Genomic DNA, 21,648 nt, shown 5'->3' on the forward strand with positions numbered 1-21,648 from the left:
TGCCGAACCCATAAGCAGTCGTATTAAAATTGTCTTCGCACTGAAGTGAGAAGGGACTACAACTGCACTTCAACTTAAATTTCTATGCTTTATTTTTGCACGTCTTGCGATTTTCTTACTTCTTTCTTTGTGTAAATACTAAAGTAATTCCTTTTTATTAGCATAAAAAATAGGAAAGACAATTAAGCACTTGTGAGACAATCTACATAGAAGTAACATACATAACTAGACTTGTATTATTAATCAGTGAATTATCAAAGCTCTTTGATAGCATTAAACAAAACATGACTACATTCATTTCAGTTATACCTATTATAAAGGAGTTTTTTTTTTATTTCTTTTTTTAAAGAAAACTAATAACATCATACTGGAAATGTCTTTATTATACACATTGTAATGCAGTAGTACCTTGACATTGAATGACAAGCATCAAAGGGTAAATCTACACCAATCTGCAGTTACAACACCGATATTTCACTTGTGTCCCTCCCGTCTTCTTCAATAGATATTCACCAAACTCAAATAAGAAACCAAAATTAGGGCAAGCAACTATGCATCTATAAACCAGTAAAACAAAATCCATTAAAAACAAAGAACGTAAACATTCCTGTGCTTTAAAACCATACAGGCATTTGTTTCTGAAGATCTATTGCAAGATTAGATACAGGCTTAGTAAATGATCATATATTAGAGATCATACATTTATATGATCACATTTAAAGATACATTTAGGGTTTACAATATTATGAACACAAAACACAGGCAGACCTGGGTCAGTTACAATTTCTAAAGGAAAAAAAAAAATGTCTTTGACCTTAAAATACAAATGTTTACTGCTTTGAATACGTACTTGTGTGAACAACGGATCTGAAATGGACTGCTAACTCAAGATTCCTTATTAAACTTATGGAGACAACTGATACTTATGGTATACAGCCCAGGGCAATGGTCAGTGTCTTCAGAAACGTGATGCAGCTAAACCACAGAGGCTTGTGAATATCAGAGCACACTTACAGCCAAACTTTGGGACAAGTGCAGCCTTACATCACTTGCATTAAGCATATAAAAGGAACATGGTTCTAAAGACGTTTCATTGACATAAATTTACAGATGGATAAAAGCCATCCCAGCCTTCAGAATGCACTAGCAATGGAAAATACATGCTTGTATAAATCCACATCCAGTCAACGTCACATTCATCACAACAGGACTAATGTGTCGCATAAAATCAATCATTCTATCTTGGATCTTGTGGTTTAAGAGGAATGTCTCTTAACAGAAGTTACAAAAACACCAAAACAATTTATTGCAAAGCCAAGGAAGCCATTGTCAAAGTTACTTTACGTGTGCGACTGGAAATACAAGATATACTTGAAGAAAGATTCTGTTCCACACTGACAAGTACGCAGCTCAGATTCTACAAACGCCTAACCTGAAACTCGTAAGAGATCTGAAGATGGCGAAAGATTAGATCCAATGTGCTGAATGGAGCATGAACTTCAGGCTTAATTTCTCAGGATTGTGCGCATTTCAAATCTTTAAACTAAGACAACAGACTAAACAACAGAGATGGGTCTATGCGTCAAGAAAATAAAGCCTAGCATTTCCCCAAGTGGCCATCATTAGGCCTTTAGCAGATCTTAAAAACAGAACTTAAGGAGTAGTTATCAGCATGCACAGAGGTCAACAGAAACTACATTTGGTAGTCCTGGAATGAACAGAATTTATAATGGGCGCAGGGAGAGCAGGGCCAGTTTTACTGTAGTGCACTTCAGAACCCCTCGTAGTCCTTCTTGTCTTTCTTCCCTTCAGCTTCAAATCCATCGGTCCCATCGCTGTTGTCACGTCGCCTCTTGCGGTTATTCCGTACGTTGAAACGCGAGTTCATCTGGGGCAAGGGGTCCATACCCAGAACCTTGTGAATCTGACGGAACGCCAGCAGCCTCAAGGCAAACTGTGGAGAAAGTGACTGGTCAATACACATTTAAAATGCTGTCGATTAACATGAGGCCATAAAAACAGCATGTGTAATTACACAATTATCGGAAAGAGTTTGAAATCATTTTAAATGCACTCACTGCAAGTCACATTAACAAATTTCTTAAAGCAGTTACGGTGTCCATTACCTGAGCACTTGACGTAATGTCCTCTCTCTGCTGCTCTTCCATGGTAGCCAGTGTATCTGTTGGATTCTTCTCACAGGGGTCTATCAATCCTGGCGCACCTGCATCACACAGAAAAGCACAAAAGCAATGAAGTGTTAAATTGAGCATCTAGATTCAAGATTTTTTTTTATGCAAGTTGTGAGTAAATTAAAAGGAAAACCCTAGAAATTCACACCAGTATAAAAGCTAGATTACTAATGTACATTACTACATGCCTACACAGACCAAAGAAAGAATCAATGCAATTCCCATAAAATGTGTCTTAAGACATTATCAGAGTGCTGCATCTTACCAGACAGCAGAATGCCTGAGGAAATACATTCAAAGACTCTTCGAAGAGCATCTCCAGGGCTCATTGGTCCAGAGGCACTGCTGATAGCCTTCTCCACCAGCAGCTCCATAGCCTTAAATTAAACAGTAACTTAATATACCATATGGCATTTTGAGAGGTTTCCTCATAAGATCAAAACTGAAGGATGATGAAATGGTTTAAATGGGACTGAAAGTGATTTAGCTTTAAAACCTTTATAGCAACAGCATTAAGGAAGCTGTGTTAAATTACGGAGCTACACATGGGACAGTACAAAAGGAAAAATTTAATAGGAGAGAAAAAAAAAAAATTAACAGAAATTTCTTAAAATAATTAAAACTTCTTTTTAGTCAGATTTTATTTAGGGTGTAAAATCCAGATTTTATATTAGGCTATCTGAGATGTTATTAAAAAGCAAACTCAACGGGCAAACCTGAGTAAAGTAGAAAGAAGCTCTTGTATAACTACAAAACAACTAACCAGGGATGTTATCAAGATGGCTGCTAAATGGAAAAGAACATGAAAAGAGCATGGTGTGCCTTTTAAAGGAACATTAAATCAATCCATGAAAACTCACTTGGTAATAATGTCAACAAACAGGTATATGTATTGTGTTAATTGCCAGCTAATGGGACTAAACAGCAACTATGCATTTTTAATATACTTCATAATAAAAGCGACTTCATTAAAACAAAACAAAAAACATCTCATGATGGGTTTGGTTGGTCATGCGAATTTGCCATGCTGACCAACAGTAAGCTGCTTGGTTTTTAAAGTAACCGTGTTTGCTACATTGAAGATCAACCTTTTTTTTACGAGTTTTACCCAATATTTTACCAATGTAACCGGACTATTAAGTGTCTGTTCCCCAACACTGTACATCTACGCATCATAGAAAAAAAAAACAATTGTTAACGTTTAAAAGATCAGATATTGTTACTCACCCAGCTAGGAAAGGCAGACCAGGTTGGTACTCGCTGACAAAGGTCACGCAGTATTCGAATGACAATCACACATGACTGGAGTCCATTAGCCCTAGCCTTCAGTGCAGTCAAGTCAAGATTAGTTAATGCACAAGAACAAAAACATACAGTCATACAACATGGCGGAGCTCAGAGAGAGGTGCAACACTACTGTTCACAATGGAAGCTTATAATTGGATTAAAAACAGCTAGGCCAATTGGCTTTCTTAAGCTGCCATTTCCAGCAGTATTTTACCTCACCATTAGTACAAGAACGAGTTCAAAGTTTGCAAGATTCACTTGGAATGGCTCCCTGGTAATCTTGTAAACCCTGACCTCAGTTGTCAGATACTTCACAAACATGTACTTTCTTTTTACAAAAGATCAGTTTGCAAGAGTAGCTGCATAGGAACTGAAGCAGTCAAGGAAATCTGCTTTACTTTGCCTGTGTATTTGCAGAGATGGCAACAACACAGTAAACTAGTCAGATATTCCTTTTCTCTCAATCCCTATTCCCAAGAAAACTAAATCATTAACAAAAGAAAATCACAAAAAAAAAGAAGAAAAAAAAAAAAGGAAAGGAAACGCTCAACATGAAAGCTCTTATCGATGACACTTTTATGCAAAGGTATTCTGCAGCCTTATGGAATCATTTTACATGCCATGTATTTAATCGAAGACTTTTGAATAACTGACATATGGAAGGATGCTTAATTTTTTAGGATCAGATCAGCTCGTATATACAAAAACTAAATGCACAAAAAAAAAAGAAAAAAGCAAAGAAAGAAATACAGTAATCTCCAAATTATATACTGCATCCTTGTATCACTTTTACCTTGCAAAAAATCAATGTTGAAGTTTAAAACAAAGACTGAACAACTTCAATAAACCAATAAAAAGGAATACATCTCATAAGGCTACAAGAAGAAAGTAAAATGATGTTCCGAACCTGGAACCACTTAGCGTGGCGTAGGGCAGCCAGAGCGTCAAGGCATTTTTGCCTGTCCAAGACGTCCGCTGGGTCTTTCACCATACTCGAGGTTACATCTAAAAATGGATCGAATTGTCAAATGGTGGTGAGGAACGGGTGTTTGACCAGGTCAGAGAGACTGCCAAGAACACATTGCCACACATACCAGTCAGTTCCTGATCACTTTCACATTTCCCCCCATATGCAGAATCTTTCAGATCTTTTCAACAACATTAAGGATCAGCTACACTTGCTATTTGGTGCACTTCTATTTAGTCTGTGGTGTGGTGCTGAGAGAAATAGGATAGGGACAGAGTTAAAAGATAAAGGCCTTTGTCAAAGATAAAAAAATATATTTTTTAAAAACACACACTGAGAATGTGGCATAGTGATGTAGGATTTCTTAATTGGAGTTGGAAATGCACTCATGATTTTTTTGTAATCTGCATATAGTAAGCATGACACTAATTTCTCTTGATAAAAACTATTTCAGTTACAGCTTTACTGCTCTGCAATCCACCATTTGAATTTGCTGGGAATATACCATTTTCCAGACTACCTTAGAAGTCATATGGTCACAATCCGTAATTGCTATTACTGGCAGATTCACACAAAATTACAACAGCCATCTTTCGTAAATCCACAACGTATAACACGTATTCAAGCACATTACTTTGGAAAACACTTAAATTGTGCCAATTTTTTTCAATTACGGATGATCTTGTCTTCCAGTGGAAAAAAAACCTTGGACACATTAATGATTTTACTTTTTAAAGCTTATAGAAAAGGTTTCTCTAGTTTTCAAGCATCAGATAATTTGAAAGTGTACAATTCCTGCATTTCTTGCTTAACCAGTTGACTTAGCATTTGAGGCTAAAGTCCTTTTCTTTTGCTTAGGGCAAAAACAAATTGTGGATTCCAGTGTCGACCTAACTGAAGATTGAGGTAATAAAAGTTATGAAATGCTTTGAGGATTTCTTTGAAACACAAAGTAGTCACTATACTGATCCAGAAGCATTAGGAAGACAATGATGAGCTGCAAATGCTACCAGATGTGTAAATCATGATGAGATCAAGGGAGATAATGGTGCAATGTTTACAGCTGAATGAGTATTTGTAGTGACCCATTACAGGTGGATGGCAATGGTAGGGGTGGCAAAGTGTTTGAAGGTATTCAGGAAAGGGACCTTGGTCAAAAATCCTTCCGGAGCTGGTAGACGTAGCCTCTGATGGGAGAAAATTTGCTGAAAATGCAAGGAGGCTTTGGGCTGGACTTGAAAAGCTTTGGATACATGAAGGCAGCAATGCGTGCTGGCAAGAAAATATGAAGCTCCCAGCAAGAGGATTAGGACATCACTGCATGCATACCTGTCATGATCGGGTTTGGAGAACCCCCATATCTCTATGTACACTGAAGGCTGTAAACCCCAGGTCCAACCAAAGATTCCTCTATCAAAGCCTTCCTACCAAAAGCTGACTGATACTCCCCCAAGGAGCCAAACAGGAATGGTGGCATGGCCGCAGAGCCTGCATTTAAGATTCCACCATTTCAGCGGCTTCTTTACAGCTAAAGCGCTCCATTGTATAGATATAAAAATACAGGTTACTGGTATGGTTTCTCTATTATTTGGGGAAATGTTGTAGCTCAATGCATTTTAACATCTGAAGAAATTAAAAGTTAAATTGTTTGAATGCCCAATTTCACTATTTGTCAATCACTACTCGACTGCTTCTCTCAGGGGAGCACTTTCATTTTGGAATAGGGGACCTCAAAATGGTGAACCTTCTCACCACCAAACCAAAAATATTTGTTTCCTGTGGGGACATAATAGGCCTTCCTGAAACTTAAGGTTTCAGACCCAACTCAACCATTGCTCTTCAGGAACTAAATCAGGAATTGAGTTTTTCTCTTCAACGGAATAATACACCCGATCAAACTCTATGACCCCTTGGGAAAGAATAAAATCATTTGTTTCTCCATAGGACACAATCCCCTTGAACACAGGAAACAAAAAATTAATCTTACCCGGGACTAACTAGACTTACACAATGCAAACACTTATCATGCTTGTTTTGAGCTTCAAGAGCACTGGAGAAGTGTTACAAAAGCCCCTTTCACACTGCACGTCGGACCCGCAATATTCCCGTAACATTGCCTGGTCGCCTTCTGTGTGAAAGCAACCACGTCCCGGAATTGATTACCGAATCGAACCCGGGTCGGGGACATAGTAACATTGCGGTAATCGATCCGGAACGAGCGCTGTGTGAACAAAAGCCAGATCTAATTCGGTATCGAAGTGATGACGCGCGTTATCGCGCTACTTTTTTACCGGCTGTTTTGAAGGAAGATCAACATTCGCGACGAAAACATATGTGCAAACTGTAATGAAGCAGAGATCAGTTAGTTCCTCACTTTCCGCGCTGACTCAGAGATTGTTTGCTTGCTTCAGTTTAAGTATAACGTGCCAAGCTTTGTCGACTCGTACATTACACGTCACGCGCTGATGTCACGTGTCGTTACGGGATCTTCAAGGGTTGTGTGTGAAAGCACGCACATATACCGGGTCATCGCTGGCAGTGTGAAAGTGCCAAATCTAGCGACCAGGAAACAATTACAGGAACACTTTACCCCTGTATTTGCCGGAATGGCAGTGTGAAAGGGGCTAAAGAGAAGACCCCGAGCACCACTATTGGCATTGGAGATGGTTGGATAAAACCTGGTAGTGTTGAAATAGGCCCTAAAGCAACTTGAAGCCACTTGAACTGGCTTCAAACCTTTAACAGTGTGAACACATTACAGACTTCAAATGAAATAATTAGTGTAAATGAAGACCGAAAGAGGCACTTTACCTCAGCGGTGTTACTTTCAAAGGAAAAGGGTGTAGGTCATTTCTTATGTATGGCCAAGCTCAAGCACAAACCAGGTTTAATTTGAACCATTTTCAATTGTATTTACTCCAATTCAAAAGGGTGCAAACATTGTTCTGCCAGCATTAACATCTAGCACAATCTCCACAGTGCCAACAGATGGGCTCTTTAGGTTGTCAAATTCAGCATGAAATATTAATCTGATAGGTAATCGGTTAATGCGAGCAACGTCTTTTCCAACCTCCATCCCGGGTGTTTTCCTCTCGGATGACAGGCGAGGTGAGGGTGATGGTCACCTGCATCTTGGGGTCAGCAGAGGAGGTAAGGATAATGGCAGCCTCTTGGACGGAACCTTTTACCTCATATTTCTCCGGAGTTACCATCTGACAAACACATGGGTTAGCAGAAAACAAAGTTACAACAACCTAATTGAGATCTGGCAAACCCTGACCCAGGCCTGTTCCTGGAGGGCCAATGTCTCAGAGTTTAGCCCCAACCTGCCGCAATACACATGTCTGGAAGTTTCCAGTTAGCATGAATATATTGACCAGCTGGCTCAGGTGTATTTTATTAGAGTTGGATCTAAACTCTGCCGGACAGTGGTCCTACAGGAGCAGGATGTGACACCACTGCTGTAGAGCATTTGAAATACCAAGCAAAAATTTAAAAGGAAAAACTTGTAGGAATTGCAGTTTGCACTGCACTGGTACCGTGAGCTGTTTGGGAAGATGTTCCACAATGCGTGTTAGAAGATTCTTGGTCGGCTTCTCGGAACAGAGGAGGACCAGATTGACATTTTTGTCTCCACTTAGAAGCAGACCTTTGGCTAGAACGCCTACCCGCATCACTCCCTTCAGCACTCTGCAATGCACAAGAGGTCATGTATTGCTTTGCTCTAATGTTTCTCAAAGCAGAGAGAAAGAACGGGGCACTCTTCTCCCACCTATCTTGGGGAGGCTCTTTCTTTTCTTTGTCCTCTTCTTTGCCCTTTGCACTTGCATCCTGGTCTGTGATGATGTCAGAGACTAGCTTAAGAGCTCGTTCAGTGATTGATACGATCTTCTGGATGGCCTGGAGCTCATCTTCAGATGGGTAAATAGCTGCATGTTTGGTCATCACATAGCGATCATCTGAGGAATCAGGGCGACGTGGAGGCTGCAACACATAATATTGTGTTATGAACCATACAGTTCAAGTGGTAGATACAGTATGATATCTGAATTAATATTCCAATAAACCCTTCTAGTGTGTAATGCTGGTATTATACAGCAATGTTTAATAGAGCTATGATTATTATTCTACTCAACTAGATTTAATTGTTGAGACAGGAAGGGTCTCTTTGACTAGCATGTAAAAGCAACCAACCCTCCTGTACAAGTCTATGTCACTTTTGATCAATGTAATGCACCTTTGCTGAACGAACATACATTTTAATAAATCAAAGAACTTACAGATCCCAAACGTTTGAAATGGCACTGTACTTCAAACAGAAACCATATGTTTTGGCCAATTCAGTGTTTTTCTCAGTTCTCAGGACTTACCACTGGTCCTTGTGGTTGAGGAATGGGCATCCCAGGCCTCACTCCAAGAAGACCAGGAGGCCCAGGTGGACCCTGTGGATAACTTCCATCAGGCATTCTGCGCCTTTCGTCCCAGTGGTGCTGCTCTTCCTCCATGCGTCGCCAATACATGTCCTCTTCATAGCGCCTGAGAACAATTACATATATACATATACATATACACATATACATACATATATATATATATATATATATAGGATAAGAAAAATAAATTCGCATCACACCTCATCTCCATCCTCCAGCGCTCCTCCTCTTCACGTCTTCTCCAGTACTCTTCCTTTTGCATCTGCTTCCTCATCTTTTCCTCTTGGATTTTCCTGGCTCGGATGCTAGGTTTCACTTCCACCTGGAGATCTGGGTTCACCTTTTTCTACAATGATGGTTTATACAAATTAGCTACCCAGACAAAACATCACATCAATTCCGATTGTTCTGCATTTATAATAAAAGAACCACTGAAAACAACAAATTACTTACGAACCTTATACTGTAGTCGATGTCTCCTTCCTTTCAAATGCATTTCTTTGGCATTCGGGTCATTGAAACTGCATTCACACAGTTTGCAGTGGAACCGGATAACCTTTCCTTCATCATTCCTTACCTGGAGAGAAAAAAAAAAACAGTGTTTGCACTTGGCTTAACAGCTTTAAAGTGACTTTCATTTCCCTAATGGAACTTTTTTTTCCTGATACCTCTTCGACATAGTCATGTCCGACAGGCTGAACATCACTCTGCAGGGCTGCAAGTGCTGATTGAGGTGACAGGGGGTCAGGCATTTCATTCTTTAGGTCCATTGGTTGTGCCGACAATCCGGACTGTGCCGTTTTAGCTGCCTCAATCTTGGATTCATCATTTTTAACTGCAGTGGTCTGTAACTTGTTTCCACCTGTTTTGATAATGCATCAAAGCAAATACTGTATTACGTTGTGTTAAAATAAATTAAAACATAAAAAAACAAAATCTAAAATAAATATGATCTGTCTGGAAGAACAAATAACACCGATTCAGCAAGACATACCAACAAAGTTGATCTTGGGTGTGTTGACCTTCTTGACAGAGGTGCTGTTGGGCACTGGGCTCTTGCCCTGTGCAGCTGAAGCTGCCATGTTGTTGACCATATTGCCAGATTTTAAGTAAGAGGCAGAAACAGAGAGACTGGATGATGTGCTTGTGGAGCTGCTGATGTTGGAGCTGGCAGTTTTATTAGGAGCAGCTGTACTGGAGGTGGAGGATTGGGAAACAACACTGGGCTCTGTGGATGGTATTGGCTTTCCTAGTTTGGTATGCAATTTCACAACCTATAGGAACAGAATTTAATTAGATACTAGGCACATTTAAAATCAATATCCCAACCGACTTATTACAACTGTGCATTACATAATTGAGTATACTTGTACTAATGCGGCATCCATTCATCTTTAAACAACTTTCCACTGCATATCGTAACAGACAGAGTCCCTGAGAGGCTAGGCCTCTCTACAACGAAGAGCCAGGATCATACAGATTCAAAAATAGTGCTGCCAAAAACATGCTGAAAGCAGATTATTATGTGCCGAGATCAGAGAGGGAGTCATGTACCTTCTGGTGTTTGGCTCCTCTGATGTGCGCGGCGTAGGCATCAGCTCCAGTACAGGAGACGTCACAGAGCTCACAGCGTAGCTGATTCTGTGTGCCGCGGGCAGAGTTCCCGCCTCCGCTGCTGCTACTGCTGCTCTGTGACAGCTTCAATGCAGCTTCCTTCTTTTTGTGCTTCTGACCCTCCAGATGCTCCTTATAGGTCTGAAAGCAGGTGAGAAGATATACAAGTGCCATAATTCATACAAACCATTCATTATGAGTATTAGGAAAACACTAATGTCTGGGCACTCAGTTACACATATACACAAAAAAACAGCAATAAATATATTATAATAAAATACCTGGGGTCCAGCACAGCTGATCTTGCAGACATCACAGTAGTGTATCTGTGGTGGTTTAGGGGGCTGTTTAGGTTTGAGTGTTTTGTTCTGCAAAGGAGCTTTCTTTGTAAAAGTGCTGCCTGTCCACGCGGCAGTGGCTGCTGCGGCGACGGCCGCCTGTTTCTGCTGCTGTTGCTGCTGCTGCTGATAGTAGGAAGAGGCAGCTGAATACACTGCAGCTTCATAGCCAGAGTATGACGTTCCTGAATATACAGAGGGGAGCAATTATTGCCTACAGTACAGACTGAGATTGACAGGATTTCACTGTAAATCTATAAGCCTAGTTCATGTAGATCAATCAGATGAGCATGATCCTAGTCATGCCAAGCTCATTTGTTTAGTTTTATTAGTACTACTAGCAAACACATTTCACTTGCATTCGGTTCAATTCTGATCAAATAAACTACTCAACGACCAGGGTTCAGTGTGCATTTCATGACATCTTATCAGCGTTTTGAGAATTCAACTGAGAAAATCTGCAAACATTTTGGAATAGAACGATGTTCTTACCAGAGTATGTGACTGCATTGGTGCTGTAGGTGGGACTCTGGGAGTATGACGGGACTACAGAGGCGGCCGCAGCTGCGACCGGCTGTACAGCAGAGGACACTGGGTAAATGGAGAAGGTTGAGGTGGCAGGTCTAGGGGTGGCTGGCTTTATGGCTGTAACCTGACGTGTTTGCTGGGTCTGGGTGTACGGAGTGGCGCCTTGGCTGTATCCAGTTTTTGGGGCTAATGGGATGAGTAAGAAAGTTGTACAGAATATTTTACAATACAGATTATTTAAAGGGTGACCTGGAGAGGATAATGGATTTGGAATAGGGCTAAATTAAAAATGCAATTTGATTCCATTTTCATTTAAATCAAATAAACGAACCAGAATAAAAATCTAATGTTACAGTTTTTAATAGAACACTAAGGCCTTTAATATTTGTTAATAAAAAGCAATACAAGATCATTTTACGGAAAAACCAAAGCATGAAAATGTACGGTTTATGGTAAAACATTTCTTCCCATTTAAATGCCAAGACATGTCAAGCATACCTGTCTGATAGTAGGATTCGGCCACAGTGGGTTGTGGCTGGGCTGCTGCAGCGGCTACAGCTGGTGTAGCTGCAGGTTGCTGGTAGTATTGTTTACTGTCGTAGGCTACAGCCGGAGCTGTGGACCGCACATATGAATAGGAGTCCTGCAACAGTAAACAAAAGGCTCGTCTTTTCTTAGCCATTAGACACTGATTTGCCTCTTAAAATCAAAATTTATTTAAGAAACAAAAGATGCATCTAGATACAAAAGCTTCGTGTCAGTTAGATTTTGACAGAAGACATGCATGCTTACCAAAGCAGCATTTATGTTATCAAAAATACCCTGAAACAGGAACATTGTGAAACAATTTGAGAAAATTGTGTTTATTAGTCATTAATTCTTGTGATGGCAAAGTGGATTTTTCAGCAGCTGGTACACCAGGCTTCAGTGTCCCATGATACTTTAGATATCAAATGTGGATTTTTTTTTTTCTCCAATCAAAAATTATTAACATTTTAAAAACAGCTATACTTTTTTTAACCATGTTTTCTATGATTCAGTGTAAAAGAACAGTTTTTTTGTTTTTTAGGAAATAATTGAATTTTGATCAATTTAATGCATTTTAATAATGAATGCATAATAATAAGATGTATTATTATTTCATGCTGAATAAAAGTAATTTCTTTGAAAACAAATCTTGCTGACCACAAGCTTTTGTAGAGTAATATGGGATAGACTCAAGGTGGCATAAATGGCAAGTTTCCTCTCTCTTTTACCTGGTAGTTTTGCGAGGTAACAGGAGGCGGTGGTGGGGGTACCTCCGGCGGTCTCTGTGCGTACCCATAATCTGCGGCAGCGTGGGCTGGCTGGTATCCTCCATAAGCGCCAGCATTAGCCGCTGCTGCTACTGCCACCGGGGCAGGCCTAGCAACAGCAACCGTGGCGGCTGTAGGGGCGTAGGCTGCTGCCACCGTGTGTGCCGCTACAGGTGCTTGGTGCACAGTATAGCTGGCCACTGTAGTGGGGTGGGTGTATGCTACCCCAGGGGCCGGCTGCTGACTGCAGAGGAGAGGACGAGAGGGGTAGATGACAACACTGACAGCTAAGCTTACTCACTCACTACTCATCTTTGCACCAATAAAACATGTAATAACTAATTATTTAAATAATTATCTTCCATGGGAAAGGTTCCTGTGACTTCTTGCAAGATCTCACGATTTATTTCCAAAAATGATGCATGATGGGATACACTAAGCCTCAAATAGCACTCAAAAGTTGTATTCGAGAGTGGAGTGTGGATTCAGTGTGTGTTCAAAGGCACTGCACTTTGGTGTTAAGACCTGGGACAGTCTTGCTCACTTTGAAACCTCACATTGAAACCGCTGAACCTAAAAGACTGGGGTCTCTTCAGAGCAAAAGTGGGCATTTCTGATTTTGTAGGTGTTTTCAAACTGTTGGGGGTTTCTATATGAAAATGAACCCCTTTACTTGACCCCACCCATAAACCTATCATTAATATGAAGCAAGTCCATCAGATAAAATGATCTATAAATGCCCAGATCTGGTAACTCCCATTACTTTCCTGCAGAGATCTATACTTGAAAAAACGTACCAATAATAGGGGGTAATCTGACAGGGATCAGAATTCGGCACAACACTGGCTCCAGGACATTTACCGACCCCCCAACCTAGGCCTAATAAAACCTCGAAAGAGCGGATCAGTAGTGACATTCAAGGAGTCCTTGAAGGCGTCCGTGAAGATATCGCCCTCCCCACCAACACGCACACATTTGGTCAATTGTTCAGCTAAAATTCAAATCAGCGATTTTAAACGAACGATAAAGTGTCAAAATGAGTTTTTACATAGCGTTGGGTGACCATGTACATTCGCCTTATTTCGTTTCCGTCTTAAAACACTTAAGAAGAGCGTTGAGATGTGCGGACATGCGCAGAGGCTCTCTAGTGCGGAGCTGGAGGAGAGATGACAGCTGCAGTCTGCTCGCTTTACCTCGGCCGCACTGGCTAGAGTCGCAGTTTACCCAAACACCTCAAAACAAGTAGTTCACAACAGTGTAAATATCTTTATAAAAAAATAAATAAATATCCGTGTTGTGGATAAAAGCAGATAAACCCTCAGAGATAAGCGTCGTGTCGGTTTACGAGGCAACTCGATCTGATATTAACATAAACAGCAGGCCTATTTATTATTAGTTACAAAACAAAATGTTAAATATACAACTAAAATGTACAGATATTAAAACAACGGTTTATCTTTAATTATATTTACACCGTTTGAAACCGTGCACCTGACTTGGTTACCACACCGGATGTTTATATAAACAGAATCAAACTGTAACTTATCACTGTACAATAACCTCTTTTTTTTTGTAATTTATCCAAAAATGGCAAATTCTTCGTAAGATGCCAGACCAAAACACTAATAAAAACTCAAGTGTCAATCTCTCTCCCTAGCAAAATAAAATACACAAATATGTAAACACAACGCATTACTGGGTAACGTAACGTTATGTTATGTTATAAACATAAGGATTTAAAATAGCATGTAATACTACATAGTTTGCTCTCCAGCTGTTCATTTGAACGTTTAAAGCATAGCCAATCGCCTCCCTCCCTACCCCCACCCGGACCCAGCAACAAAGACAGAGGGGCCAAATCCCTCCATTACAGTATGACCACTATCTCCGCGGTCTCCATCCAACATCTCGGCCCTTACCTGTACTGGGCCGCGGCAGCACCATGGGTAAATCCAAAGTAGTTGCCGGTGGCCATTTTGACATCTTCACCTAGCCGGCTGGGCACTGAAAAAAAGGAGAGATTCCTGGAGGGTGAGTTACTGTGCGCAGGGGCAACCATGATGAAGAGCCGTATCATGCAGAGGAAGAAAACACGCAGCAGACTACGACGAAATAAATCCCACACACCCATAACATGATCTTAATCATGTCCTCTCTTGTTAAAACCCGCGTTTAATGTCTCAATGTGTTTTTAAAAACCCAATTATACTCACCATAGGTGAAGGAGACTACTGGACATATGGGAATCATTGGTTTCCTATTCTCTTACAAACTCTGACTCGTAACCCTGCCTTTTTATATGAGAAGGTCGTTCCAGGATCCAGCGCTTACCGCACATGCGCGTTTCGTTTGAACTTTGCGAGAGATGGGAAGTGTAGTTCTTATTACAAACCATTTTAAATTTGATGAGTGCAACTTTTGATCCAAAAATACGATTGTGATTAGGAAGTGGTATAGGACTGACAATGTGAAGAAACCTTTTTTTTTCTTTTTTTTTTATATTTATGTATGTGTATTTTATTCACATCTTAATTTTTTTTTTATCTATGTGTTGTTGTTGTCTATGTGCACTGAAAGTTTGTGACACTAAAACAAATTCCTTGTATGTGCTTACATACATGGCAATAAAGCTCTTTCTGACTTCTGATGTAACATAACTTGAAACAGACTGTAAAATAATTAAAATGCAGAGTAAATTTTTATAAATTAACTCAGTTGTGTCTGTAATCTTTGAATGCAGACCAAATATTAACTAAGATGTTTTGTATTTTAATTTTACATTAGTGACAATTTTTGTTCACTATATGTGAATAATTTTAGCCATACACTCACCAATTCTTTAAGAATTCAATGACACAATAAATTATTATTAAAATAACAATAATATATATATATATATATATATATATATATATATATATATATATATATATATATATATATATATATATATATATATATATAATATAGCAACGCAATATAATTCACAATTTAAGAAGAAAAGAAAAAGTTATTTTCACACATTTACTGTGTAGAGCATGTTATGCAGATATATGCAAGACATATGAAATACAAAGGAAGAATTACAAGCAGTAGGATGCCAAGAATTTAATATAACTAGCTTATTAAATGATGGTCCTAATTCAAGAAAACAAATACATGCGTTCATGAGATTTATTAAGTTTTATTAAATTATAGTTGTCTATAAAATAGGATATTGGAGGGTTATTCATTCTTTTCACACTCCATCACAGTAGGTGGCGGTTTGCACCTTGGAAGTTGGTTCGCAACCCGCCATTAAAATCAAAGAAGAAGAGAAAACAAGTGCGTTGCTTTGAAGAAAAACAACATTTCCCACAATGCCCTCTGAGAGACGTTATTAGCCATATGGTTGGTTATCGTTTCCTCGACTTCCCCCCGCTGAGCGTGACTGACACTGCACAACGTTAAACGTAAGTCCTATTTAATTCATACTAAAGCTAATAGTAAACTGTCTATTTTAGACACGCAATTGTTAAATAAATGAAAAGCCACGAAGAATCATATAAAGACCAGTCATACAAAACCGCTTCTAATATGATTGTGTTATCCAGGGCCTATCTTTCCACCTTAGTTTAGGGATGCAAAGGCACATAATCAGCAGCGCAATACTCGCAGGTGTTGATGTAACGTTACTCGAGTTATTTTTGGTTGAACAAACAAATTGCAGTTTGATGTCGTCCATTCCCGTATATGGAGGTAAATCGGTGAAGTAAAGTTATTATTGATCGGCCTCAAGCCTTTCTCTTGCTTGATGGATCTTTTCGGCCAAGATGGCAATCTTCTCTCTCACGCACAGCGATCGTCGGAGGGGATGCTGCTGGAAGTTCGGAAACATCAATGCAAATTTTAAATCATCTGGGTTTAAAAAAAAATCACAAATATTGCAGAATGTATGTAGCAAAATGTATCTAGCTTGCCCTACAGTTTAAGAAAATGTGTAGCATTTTTTTTTTACAAGGGTTAATTTAATACTTTTTGAGATCCAAATTGTCTTCAAAATAAACTAGTATTTCAGCGGTTATGATGGAAATTCTGGGAATATCAGGAAATCTCACAATTGGATTCTAGGTCAGAGAAAGTCTGGAAAACTAATAAAATATTAAAATAACCCCACTGTGTCTGTGCTCATGTTTTTTTGTTTTGTTTTTTTCCCCCACCTATAACAGTATGGTTCACAATTGTTAGTAAGTAAACTATTAATATTGACAAGATTTGTTCTGAGGATCACTTAAGTGTTTTTAGAAACAATATTGTGTGACTCCTGTGCGTTGATGAGACGTAGTAGCTAATAAAGATAATATGGCATTTATGTTATTTATAGGATTTTTCTGTAATTAAAGAATCTACATTTTAGTGTTCATGTATTTCACATTTATATTGTTTCAAAAACTACAAGACAACTTCATTCAATTCTGTGATGTAGCAGTTAGAATAAAGCACAGGGTTTTTTACATCAAGGGTCCCTTTCTAAATAGACTGAGCTGCTGTTATATACAAAATAAAGCCGAACTTACCTGGAAATATCTCTATTCACAACTGAAATGAAGTTCCATAAGGTGCATTGAGGGGGCAGTGTTGAATCATATTTTACATGAAATTGTACTTGTGTTCAACTTCAGCAGCATGCCTAAGTCTAAAGATGTGCTGTCTTCCACTTCGAATAGTGGTTCGGACAGTGATACAGAAACAAAGGTATGAACACTGATTTACATAAATGCAACAAAATTAATATAGCCTCTCCAACTGGAAAACTAAGTTTATGCTTCCTGACTTGCATTTAACTTGAAATCAGCATTGAATATTTAATCTGAATATGTGCTGCAGGCTTGAAAGGTCATGTGTTTGTTTTTGTCTCCTTATTTCTACCAAAGGCCAAAAGAAAGAAGGCAAGTGCTCCTGAGAAGCCTGCTAAAAAACAGAAAAGTGGAGAGACCTCCAAACCCAGCGGCTCTGCTAAGAGTGACAGAAACAATGATGATAACTTGTTCCAGGTTGAGTGTTTCAGCATTTTTGCCTTGACCGCCCTATCAGGGTTTATTAATGACCAAATGATTATAGATTATCACTTATATAGTAGAACTGCTTACCAAATAAATAAATGCATGGACATGTTATATTGATCTGACATTTAAATGATCTTGCAGAGTAGTTTTAAGAGCTCATAAGGAGCAATAGTGCATTGAAACATGGAAAACAATCTTGCTGGCAACAAGATTAACATCAGTTTATAATATCATATATATTATTATTATTGATCTGTAATGCAACTCTACATTTCCTTTGGATTAGTAACACATCTTCTATCAGGTTCTTTTTATTCCGGTTTATGTAAATTCAATACAAGGATATCAGTAACTAGCAATTCCTTCTGTTTTAGATAAAAAAAAATTAATGGAGTATAATAATTCAAGTTTAGTATTTGATTTTAGAGCTATTATTCACTGTCCCTGGTGGCTCATTCATGTTTTGATATGTGAAAGATTGGAAAGCTGAGATACGTCAGTGTCAGAGATTTCAAAGGCAAGGTTTTGATTGACATTCGAGAGTATTGGATGGACCAAGCTGGTGAGATGAAACCTGGAAAAAAAGGTAATTATGGGGCCATTTATTTTTCTCCAATTCATTTGATGTATTTTTGTGCCATTCTACGTTGACCTCTTAGTCAAATAAATCTCTTTCAGTGCAGGTAGAACGATCCTGTGTGTATTACGTTTTATTATTGTGCCATAGTAGTTTTGTTGCATCAATTGTATTGAATTACCCTCAGGCATTTCATTGAATCCTGAGCAGTGGAATCAGCTGAAGGAACAAATGTCGGACATCGATGATGCAATTAGAAGATTGTAAGAGCTCTTTGTGCAGTGAATGGTTGTCTGGTTCTTTTTCGAGTTCCTTGCTTTGGTACACAGGGACTTTAACAAAATGTTTCCTGTTTCAACTTGTGCTATATGTATGCTGTTCAGTTTGAAGAGACAGTTTTTGTTATTGTTAATATCCAGTTGTCTGCTGTTAAATGTTGTGTGTGAATAGTAAGTCTTGACTGGGTGATTGTTATTTTAATAGTACAATAGCTGCATTGTTCTCATATTCTGCCTACATAATAAAGGCTTTTTTTGGTTTGGATTCTTTAGTCTTGTGTTTTTTTGCTTTTTTTTAGTATAAAAATATTAACCATGTTATATTTTGTTCCCTATATCATGGTAAAATGCATATTTTAAACTGGAAGTTGTTGTGATTCTGTCAATAAACAAAGCTGTAATGGATGACTTAAAATGAAGGCGTTTGGCTCTTTATGATGCTTGTTGTGTCCAGTCCTGAGTGCTTGTGTGTAATTTGCTCACGTTCGCGTGGGAGCAGGAATTATAATGGTCCGTACACCCACTCAAACATAGACCAGACTCCAGAATAAAAACAGCCCTTTCACTCGACTGTCCAGAAGAGCCATCTTGCATCAATTGCATTTGCTGTCTAAATTAAATCACTCTTAAATCATGGTAGTCACTGTATTGCCAGCACGTCTTTGAGACAATATGGTTTATAGTGTTGCGTGCAAAGCGAGCATTATTGGGGTAGTTTCAGTACGAGGTAACCACAGTGCAAGCTCATTTTTTTGAGATGCAGAGGTTAATACTGTGAATAAACATTAAAAAAATTATCTACTTTTATACTGTATGTGTATATATTAACAACCATATTTCAGAATTGGTTAACTAAACAGCATTTCTGCATTAAGACATTTTGTGCAATAATTGTTCATAAACTATAAATCTATATGCATCAATCAAATGCATCCTAAGGTTTGAACATAAAGCTCTGCCTTAGAAAAGAATATTTCTTTTTCTGTTTCACTGCTTGCATTTCAGGTGGTGGTTACTATGGAGATTACCTGCAACCACCGAGGTTCATTTTAGTTCCTGAGAGGTAATCATTTCATGTTCTGAGTGAAACAGCTTTTCATTCCCAACTTGAAAAATGGCAGTCACTAATTCCTTCTACTAAAACCATGAGTTATGTTATGTACACCTGTTAGTGTAAAGCTAATGTTAAGTGTGTAAAACTGATCACAATAAAATGAAACATTTTATTGATGGCCAGTGGCCACAGTATGTAGGCCTGAGCTTGGTGTGGTGTGTATGATTTCATACTAGATTTCATATCAGTTAATTTTCATCTTCCATTGTTTTGTGTTTAATATAGAAAAGTTCCTTAGATTAAAATGGACCATGCATTCATATTTGTCAAAATTGCCCAATAGAAAGTTATCACTAGGTGGCACCGATGGTCTATTGAAATTGTATTTCTGCTGCTAGTTTTTGGACAAGAAAACCATCTTCTCAACTTCTCAACGTTTTTAACGATGACACAAAGTTCTTAAAACTGACTGACCATTGCAGAGTACAAATTTCCATTTGATACAGTTAAGGTTGTAAATTCTGCTTTGTACCCTTTCCCAATTCTGATACCAGACAGCATGTTTGTGGCTTACTAATGTGAAGTTCTTTCCATCACATGTTAGTTGTTGATAGGAAAGGAATTTGTTTCAAAAGTCTTGGCAGTGCATCAAACAACGCTGATGCATGAGAATTTCCTTTCCTATCAGAGTGTGATAGATATTTTGAACACACTGAACTGAGCGATGTAGAGGAATCAAATTCATTTGTTCAGTAAAATGTGCTGCAACTTGTGCTTTGGTCTGCAATCATTGTGATGAAAGCACAAACACAGTGCGACCATCTGTCCACAAAATAGGAACTGGTTGAATGTCCCCGATAACTGGAGGAGGTTTGAATCATCCATGCAGCCTCCATCTTCTTGAGATTTCCTGTATATCACTTTGATGCTTTTATGATGGATGGAGGAATATGCAGAATATCAGGGAAAAGAGAGGCTGGGCAGGCGTGTTTAAACACAAGTTTACTAGTTTTGGAGCACTTTAGGTCACTGATGCATCAGAAGTCCAACATCTGCTTCCATTTGAAGGGTCTGCTTTGAGCCTGGCGATTGAACATTGGTGTCTGTGGTTCTTGGACTGGTTCTCCTGTCATTGAGTATTGCATTGCATATTGCAGCGCCTGAGTTTCAGGTTATGTTTCCATCTGGACATGGGAATATGCTGGGGCGTGTAGCTCATCTTTGGGCTAATATCAAACCGGCGTGGGTTTTACAGGAGAGAATAAGGCATGAGGAAACCCTTTCAGCCCAGTTTTGATGGATGTCTCTGCCTCTGTTGTTTTACTCCATGGTGGCTAATATAACGGATTCAGTTTCATGGAAGGAATTTGTTCTTCCATTGAGATGTGAAATGCATATTGATTACGGGGCGCCTTGAGTTTCCTGTCCGTGACAGGGATGGTATTGGCTGGAACCCGCTTTGGCTGTGAACTAAGGCAGAATCTTGCCAATTTGTCTACAGTTGAATTATCTTTACAATGGACAAATGATATTGAGAAGTTTATAGGCCAGACTCACTCCTCTTGACCCTCTGGCAAGGATAAAATCATTCATCTCAAACACGTCAGAAGAAAAACAAGTCCACTTTGACTTCACCCTGGCGAAAGTGTTCTCGCTGTGGTGCATTTCTACCAAAATGTACTGTCATTCTGTCATTCCTTCAAAGCTGAAGGAGAAAACCGAAAATGTGTTGGTATCCTGGCTGGCTCCGTGGAATGTCCAGTGAGTGTCAGTTTAATAATGGTTGCAGTTGTCTTTGGCATGGATATGTTCTGCTTACATTTGAGGTCAGTTTGGTGAACCTGCCACAAAAGTGAAGATAGATGAAAACAGGACCTCATTCATGATTAATGAGTATAACCCCAAAGGTGGTCAAGGAATCAAGAATGGGGATGAGACGAAATGTTGCTTTGCTGACTGTAATGATAAAACAGACATCAGACATTCCATTTTATGGAAGATTCTGTTTGATCACACTTTCCTCTTCGGCGTGCAGATTCA

General features: G+C 39.0%; 2 protein-coding genes across 4 annotated transcripts; one reads left to right on the plus strand and one right to left on the minus strand.

Annotated features, from left to right (window-relative positions):
• Window positions 1-362: 362 nt before the first annotated feature.
• LOC113049143 (zinc finger RNA-binding protein) lies at window positions 363-15,013 on the minus strand. 2 transcript variants are annotated; one of them, XM_026211208.1, is made up of 20 exons: window positions 14,868-15,013; window positions 14,574-14,658; window positions 12,616-12,898; window positions 11,858-12,002; window positions 11,324-11,545; window positions 10,775-11,016; window positions 10,434-10,634; window positions 9,874-10,153; window positions 9,548-9,741; window positions 9,337-9,456; window positions 9,080-9,225; window positions 8,817-8,982; window positions 8,219-8,430; window positions 7,986-8,136; window positions 7,517-7,658; window positions 4,387-4,484; window positions 3,420-3,515; window positions 2,458-2,569; window positions 2,127-2,224; window positions 363-1,954 (listed from the first exon to the last, which is right to left on the minus strand). In XM_026211208.1, exons 1-20 carry the CDS (start codon window positions 14,902-14,904, stop codon window positions 1,772-1,774), a joined length of 3,213 nt encoding a protein of 1,070 aa, XP_026066993.1. In that variant the 5' UTR covers window positions 14,905-15,013; the 3' UTR covers window positions 363-1,771. The 2 variants fall into 2 exon arrangements, with proteins under 2 accessions (XP_026066993.1, XP_026066994.1); XM_026211209.1 differs by lacking the exons at window positions 363-1,954; window positions 2,127-2,224; window positions 2,458-2,569; window positions 4,387-4,484.
• Window positions 15,014-15,989: 976 nt separating this feature from the next.
• On the plus strand, window positions 15,990-18,959 carry LOC113049145 (activated RNA polymerase II transcriptional coactivator p15). 2 transcript variants are annotated; one of them, XM_026211212.1, is made up of 5 exons: window positions 15,990-16,106; window positions 17,316-17,388; window positions 17,568-17,687; window positions 18,177-18,285; window positions 18,464-18,959. In XM_026211212.1, the coding sequence occupies exons 2-5, from the start codon at window positions 17,320-17,322 to the stop codon at window positions 18,541-18,543; spliced, it is 378 nt and encodes a 125-aa protein (XP_026066997.1). In that variant the 5' UTR covers window positions 15,990-16,106; window positions 17,316-17,319; the 3' UTR covers window positions 18,544-18,959. The 2 variants fall into 2 exon arrangements, with proteins under 2 accessions (XP_026066997.1, XP_026066998.1); XM_026211213.1 differs by having other exon boundaries at window positions 16,003-16,106; window positions 17,319-17,388.
• Window positions 18,960-21,648: the final 2,689 nt, after the last annotated feature.

Source organism: Carassius auratus, chromosome 30 (genome assembly GCF_003368295.1).
Source record: "Carassius auratus strain Wakin chromosome 30, ASM336829v1, whole genome shotgun sequence".
Lineage (NCBI taxonomy): Eukaryota > Metazoa > Chordata > Actinopteri > Cypriniformes > Cyprinidae > Carassius > Carassius auratus.